A 7,500-nucleotide genomic window follows, 5' to 3' on the forward strand; every position below is an offset into this window, starting at 1 on the left:
ATAAAGGTTCTTTATCAGCATTGATGCTTCCATCCATACAATCTTTCCACTGGACGAAAGGTTCTTTATAGAGGAAAAAGGTTCTTTAGATTATTCAAATGTTCTTCTATCAGTGCTGAAACACTCACTGGATGCTTTATGTTCCTGTATAAAGGTGTTTGTTTGAGGAGGGATGATCTGTTTGCTTGACTAACGCATGACAATTTGTTTGGAATCAATCATTTTCAAATGAATATGCATTTATTTAGAGTGTTATTTAGATCTCATCTTACAGGGAACGTTCTCTAAAAGGTTCTCTAAAAGTTCTTCCAGTAACGTTATTAGAACGTTCTTTCAAAGTTATCTGGTCCTTTCTCCAAATGTCAGCACAGAATTGTTATTTATGTATCGTTCATGGAATGTTTTTTTCTGAAACATTTTAGTTGGATGTTTGTCAAACGTTTTTTTTTTTTTTAAATGTTACTTCTTCAGAGAACATTTAAAAGTAACATTCCCATAACATTTGCAAAATGATACAATGTAATGTTCCCTTAACGTTTGTATAACCAAGAAACAAACATGTAAAAAAACTGGATGTTTTTTTCATTCAGAGAACATTCTGAAATAATATTTTCATAACTTAATTGAGAACATTAGCAAAACATTCTTTGAATTTATTTATTTACTTTTTTGCAGCGCTGGTAAAACGCTCCTGGAAACACAGAGGAACAAAAGACGAGCAGCTCCAAGTCTACTGCGGCCAAAATCCAGAACTAGCCTGACAAAGACAAACTAGTTTAATCAGCATCCAAGAAGAACGAGATGAGGAAAATGAAAAAGAGTCGAGCCAAAAGCATCTCCGTCCTGCACACAAACAAACTGAAGAGTGTGAAATCTGTCTGTGTTTTCAGCGAGCACAGGCCGTTCTGAAGGTGAGTGTTATCTATAGAAACACACACAAACACACAAACACATACATCATTAGTCATCGTCCAGTGCAATTAATGCAACAGTTGCATGTGATGGTCTGCAGTGTGGAGCAGGGTTCGAATGGGTTCGAAGGTTTGAGCATGCTTGAGAACGGAGTTCTTATCACTCAGTGTTGTGTAGGGAAGTCGTGGCCTAATGGTTAGAGAGTTGGACTCGTAATACAAAGGTTGAGGGTTCGAGTCTCGGGCCGGCAGGGATTGTAGGTGGGGGGAGTGAATGTCCAGCGCTCTCTCCACCCTCAATACCACGACACCGAACCCCCAACTGCTCCCCGGGCACCGCAGCATAAATGCTGCCCACTGCTCCGGTGTGTGTGTTCACTGCTGTGTGTGTGTGTGTGTGTGTGTGTGTGTGTGCACGTTGGATGGGTTAAATGCAGAGCACGAATTCTGAGTATGGGTCACCATACTTGGCAGTATTTCACTTCACTTCACTTCACTTGTGCTTTCATCACTCAGTTGTGTTTCATTACATAGCATTACATCTGTCTCAGACGTTTGAACACTCACACACACTCACTCACTCACACACACACATATACACTCTCACACACACCCACTCACTCACACACACACACACACCACACACACACGTTTGTTTTTGTGAAAAGTGGGTTCATTCCATTGGCGTAATGGTTTTTATACTGAACAAACTGTGTGTGCTATTGCCCTACACCAACCCTACACCTAAACTTAGCCCTCACAGGAGACTTTGTGCATTTCTACTTTCCCCCAAAAAACTCACTCTGTATGGTTTATAAGTGTTTTGAAAAGTGGGGACATGGGGCAATGTCCTGAAAAGTCACCTTCACCTTGAAATACCTGTCATACCTGTGTCATTATACACATTTGTCACAAAAACGTGCACACACTCACACACTCACACACACACACACACACACACTCATCTCTCAATCAGCACCGCATTATATGTTTGGATCATTTCAATCTTATCTTACTAAGACATATTATTGGAGATATAGAGCTACCACTGATATCTAGATCAGATTATGTCAGTAGCTTCTGTACTGTTAGAAAGATCTCAGTGATTTACATCACAAGCAGCAGAATTTCAGCATAGAAATATCAACATCTAACAAATTTTATCGTTTTTTTCCTCTATATTCTCACTATATCAAACTATATGAGCCATAAAAGCCTGATGCATCACATTTGATACTTGATAAAAATGTGTGGTTCAATTAAAAAAAAAAGAAAAATATGTCAGGCTTTACAGGGTTAATGGTTAATGCCATGCAACACACAGCAAAAAAGAGACTGACATCATCTTATATATTACACATGCAATGTAATTTTTCTTTGTTGTTTCTACTGAATGATGATTTTTCTTGATTTGTTCCAGTAATAATCACACGCTGCACTGCTGGGCTTCCAGAGACAGGAGGCGCTACAGCAGCAGCTCTACACTGAGGCTATAAAGCATGTTTGAGCACATTTTCTACAGCAGGCCCTAAACTTTGGAAACAAGCTTCTGTTTTATGCAAGATAAATAAAATAAAATAAAGAAATAATTGGTGCATGTTTTGCAAGAATATATAGTTTTTCTTAAAAAATTCACATTTCATGCAATTTCTTACTTGTAATGTTTTTGTAATTGTGAAATTTAAGTATTTTTTTTTACTTTTTTTGACATTTTTAAACCTTTGAAAGCGTATTTTTATTCTTTAGCTTTTGAAACATCAGAAATAGGCATGAGATTGGTCTGTTTTTCTATCATCTCTATATTGGCGCTTACAGAAGTGTGTATTATTCTGTGATTGTGGAGTTATTTTGACTGAATTTGTAGCTGGGTTCAGCTCGTGTCGTGTTTAATGTGCTCTGTGAATAAAGCTTGAGTTGGGTTGTTAAAAACACAAATGCAAGCGGTTGGTTTCCAGATAAACAAACCAGCAGCGGTCAATGCTGAGGTCAGTAATGGAGGAGAGTTTGTACTGTGCTGTTTGTTAGAGATCAGCGTGTCAAAGCCAGAGGAATCGAGTGTTTATTTCCACACACTCCTGTGAGCCTTGAACTCGTCTCAATACTCACACACCCAACAGAAGACCTTCACCGGCTCCGAGACGCTGCTGTGACTTACGACCCTCTCAACACGCTCTCGTCTGAAGATCTGGATTAATCACAAAACTCTTCCACTTGACTCTACACACACACACACACACACACACACACACACGATCCTTAACAAGACAATAACAGGCTTGTGTTCACATGAACACACTCACAATGCACATAAACCAGACCGAATCTAAAGCTTACGCTGTTGTTAATCACTTTAATGAATTCTTCAATAAAACCAGTGTTTATTACTTGTCAGCATTTATTGTGTTGTAAACAGAGTTCGTACTGAACTGAGGCTGTGCTCACAATATCATCTACGCTTTGAAACAATCTGCACTCAGAAATTAATAGTAAATTTCACAAATCACTGAAAAAGCAGTTGCTGCCTTGATTTCTTAAGTTAAATCAAACTGATTCTACAGCCAATTCAAATTAAACTATTTATATTGTATAATAAAATAAAGTTGATATTGGTTAAATAAACAAAGTTAAATTTAAACCAAAGATATTAAAAGTTAGAACAAATATGACTGACAAATATGCATGACATTATGTTTCAAATAATAGTCATCCAAATGAATGGAAATTTATAGGCAATTCAAATACAGAAATCCTACATTTAGGCCTAAATATTTTTTGCATGGAAAAAAACAAAAACAAATTATATATATATATATATATATATATATATATATATACATATATATATAAAAGGTTATTTAAATAAAAACATAAAAAGCTACATTAAATATATAAAACAACCACTGAGAAATAAACATCTGGGTCACTATGGATAAAAGAGTCTGCTAAATAATTAAAATGTATATAAAAAAAAATTCACGAAATATTTTCACATTTGAATGGTTTTTAGTATATTGTGAATTTATGCTGAAGCCTTTGTGAATATAAAACCTGCAGGCGCATGAACTCTGATAGCAGTCGGAATAAAAATAATGCAGTTTTATATCCTCAGAGAGACCTTGAGAAGTTCAGTATCAAAGCTGCATCTCTCAGAGACGGTAAACAAGCCTTCGGCTGATTTTTAAGCGCTTCACGTGGCCTTCAGATAGTTGTAGAGCGCCTGCAGACCTCCATCCAGAACCTCTTTGATGGGTTTCAGCAGAGGATTGTGTCTGATGTGCAGACCTTTATCCAGCGGATGGCAGGCGAGTTTCTCCAGGCGTCTCAGACGATGCATCTCCGCCGGTATGTTCTGGATGTCATTGAAATCCACGTTGAGGAGCTCCAGCTTGGTCAGACGGCAAAGCATCTTGGGAAGCGAGTGGATGCAGTTTCCCTCAACGATGAGGATCTTCAAGTCGGCCAGCACTTGGATCTGATCAGCGATGTTTTCCAGTCTATTACAGGCCAGCTGCAGGAACACCAGGCTCTTCATGGTGTAAACGCAGCCGGGGATGTGAGTGATCAGATTGTGGCTCAGGTTGAGCTTCTTTAATCCGGCGAGGGATGAAAGCGACGCAGGGAGACTAGTTAACTGGTTACTGGCCAGACTCAACACTTCCAGTTTGGTGCATAAACCTAGTTCTTCGGGAACCTCGCTCAAGCGGTTGCGATATGCAAAAAGCACCTTTAGGTTTCTCAGCCGTCCGATTTCAGGAGGCAAGCTAGTGAGCTGGTTTCCCCAAAGATTGAGCACCACCAGGTTCTGCAGCGAACCCAAAGACGCCGGAACAGATCGTAATGCATTGAGTGACAGATTGAGCTTCTGTAGCTCTGTTATCTCCCATAATTCCTCCGGAGGATCTGTCAGGCCGCGTCGAGCCAGGCTGAGCACTTTGTATCCGAAGTGTGTTGTTGTATATTTGCGAATGCGTTCGACCCTCGGAAGGTTTTCGTCTGGACCGGCGCTCTTTCTTCCTGATTGCGTTGTGTCTTCGTCTCCAGCACTTTTGGATTTCTTTCCACCCATTTTTGCTCTCCTTCTTAGCTAGACGCTCTTTAACTAAAGCCTAGAGACATGAAGGACATTCCCAGAGCCGTGTGGCGTCACAAACACATCTTAAACACACGGTCGGAAACATATCAGTGTGTCAAACAACACTGGCTTGGCAGCTCTTCCTGAGTTTCACCAGTTGTTCCTGTCACTTGAGTGCGAGCGGTGGCTGATTACTAACCTTGATTGTGTCCAGAGACGAGGACGGACATTCCTGGGAGTGAAATACGATGGCTTTGCCCTCTCATGACACTCCTGACCCAAAATAAAGGCATGCATGGACAACCGTTTATCATAAAGTTAGCCAGTTTATAGGGTTGTTGTCGTTAACTAAAACTACTTAAACTACTGGATATTAACATGCTTCAACTAAATGCTTAAATACATTACTTAAAATAAAATAAATGTTAACTAGAATAAAATATAAGAAAATATTTCAAATAGTTGCCAAAGTAACATTTCTCATTTGTGTTAAGTTAGAAAACTAAAACTAAAATAAAAATAATAAAACCTAAACAGATAATAAAATAAAAAATAAAAATAAATCAAATTGTTAGTTTGTGTTTAAAAACCAAAAGTAAAATAAAAATAATAACGAAATAAAAATAAAAAAACAAAACTAATTTCTGTTAAGTTAGTTTAAAAATTAAATGTCTATTTATTGTTTATGTTTTATTTAAGTTTAAAAAAAAACAAAAATTAATTTTAAATTTTTGTTAAGTTGGTTTGAAAACTAAAATAAAAATAAAACCTAAATACATTTTAAAAACAACATCTAATTTCTAACTTTTACATTTGTTTAAAAACTACAACTAAAATATATAAATAATAAATACCAAACAGACATTTAGAAAAACAAAAACTAATTTCTAATTTTTGTTAAGTTTGTTTAAAAACTAAAACTAAAATAAAAATTAAAACTAAATACACACATTTAAAAAACTAAAACTTTAAAACTAAAGTGAAAACAGAAAATATTAATAAACAGTATAATAGAATCTCAATGATGCCTACTTTCCTATAATACATCTTTATCAGAACAGATGGAGATGCTTTGACATAAACAACAGTTAATTATAGATCAAACGGACGCTGACCTGCTCGAGCAGTTTATGAATGGAATTAGTTTCTATCCTGAGTTTCATTTCATGTCTGTAAACAAACACTCAAAGAGTCTGTCAAACCAGCAGTGAAACCTTCATATATGCTCTTTACAGCTAAAGTTCAGTTAAAGCCGGTAACTTTACTCATCATTTCTCACCGTATTAAATGGTCACAGATGTGGATTAAAGGCTTATGAATGGTGTCATGGTTCAATATTAAGTGGTATTTGTGGGACATCTGTCGGAGCTTCTTGGCCGTGTCTCTTGGCATCTCGCAGCCCGTCGCCAAATAATCAGAAATCTGCAACGATCCAGCCTGAATAGAAATGCACACAGATGGAAATCAGTGCTTTAGAGCAATGCATCCGCTTCAGTAGCAGGGCATTATAGTTTACTAAAACTCAAACTCAAACCAGAAAATATATGAATTGTGAAATAAAATAAAATATAAAAAGTAAACTTATTTTATTTCAGCTAGTTGCCAAGGCAAAATTTATATTAATTTAGTCAAAATAAAACTAAATACAAATTAATAAAAATTATATACATGTAGACATATTTAAAAAACAAACAACTAATAAAAATTATTTTTAAAAAATTACTAAAACATGAATTAAAATTAAAATGGAAAATCCAAAGTTAAAGCCTAATTCAAAACATTAATATAAACTATATAGAAATATTCATGAAAACATTACAAAAACAACAAAATCACTCAAATAAAAATAAAAATGGGAAATATAAAAATAAAAATATTCAGAACATAAATAGAACTACAAATAAATATTTATAAAAAATTAAAATGACAAAACACAAACAAAATACTAAAACTTTAACTAACATTAAAACGGAAAATACTAATAAAAACTTTCAGAATATTAATAAAACTATATAGACAACAAAAACGAATTAAAATGACAAAAACACAACAAAATTAGTAAAATTTTAACTAAAGTGAAAAAGTATTTAAAAAAATCTTATTCAAAATAATGACAAAAACTAGTATATCAATGATACTAAAAGCTGTTCGGTAGTTAAAGTGTGTTTAACTGCTTTATTTCAAGCAGAAATCTCTCAAGAACCCAAACCATGTTGACGACTGGCTTTCAGAGCTTTATCCTCACAGGGTTCATTTATTTAACAAATTACATAATGACATGTGAGAAGCACAAAGCTGAACAGTGACGGACAGAACATGTAAAGCTGCTAACAGCCGAGTCTGGAGTTAATAAACGATGTATCTTCAGACTCAGACGAGATCATGCTGATGAGTTACTGTGCTGAGGCTGATGCAGATCAACACAGATCAACACGGCTGGTAAATGTGGCTCAGAAGCATCAGAGACGCTGTGTGTTCATGCAGACAAACGCCTGAGCAAAAGCCTTCCTGTGCACA

At 35.9% G+C, this 7,500-nt stretch overlaps 1 protein-coding gene across 1 annotated transcript; it reads right to left on the reverse strand.

The window, feature by feature from the left end:
- Window positions 1-2,617: 2,617 nt before the first annotated feature.
- On the reverse strand, window positions 2,618-5,012 carry lrrc30a (leucine rich repeat containing 30a). The gene is made up of 2 exons (XM_079409055.1): window positions 4,027-5,012; window positions 2,618-3,128 (listed from the first exon to the last, which is right to left on the reverse strand). The coding sequence occupies exon 1, from the start codon at window positions 4,975-4,977 to the stop codon at window positions 4,099-4,101; it is 879 nt and encodes a 292-aa protein (XP_079265181.1). The 5' UTR covers window positions 4,978-5,012; the 3' UTR covers window positions 2,618-3,128; window positions 4,027-4,098.
- Between the last annotated feature and the right edge of the window lie 2,488 nt (window positions 5,013-7,500).

This window comes from Barbus barbus (genome assembly GCF_936440315.1).
Source record: "Barbus barbus genome assembly, chromosome: 46".
NCBI lineage: Eukaryota > Metazoa > Chordata > Actinopteri > Cypriniformes > Cyprinidae > Barbus > Barbus barbus.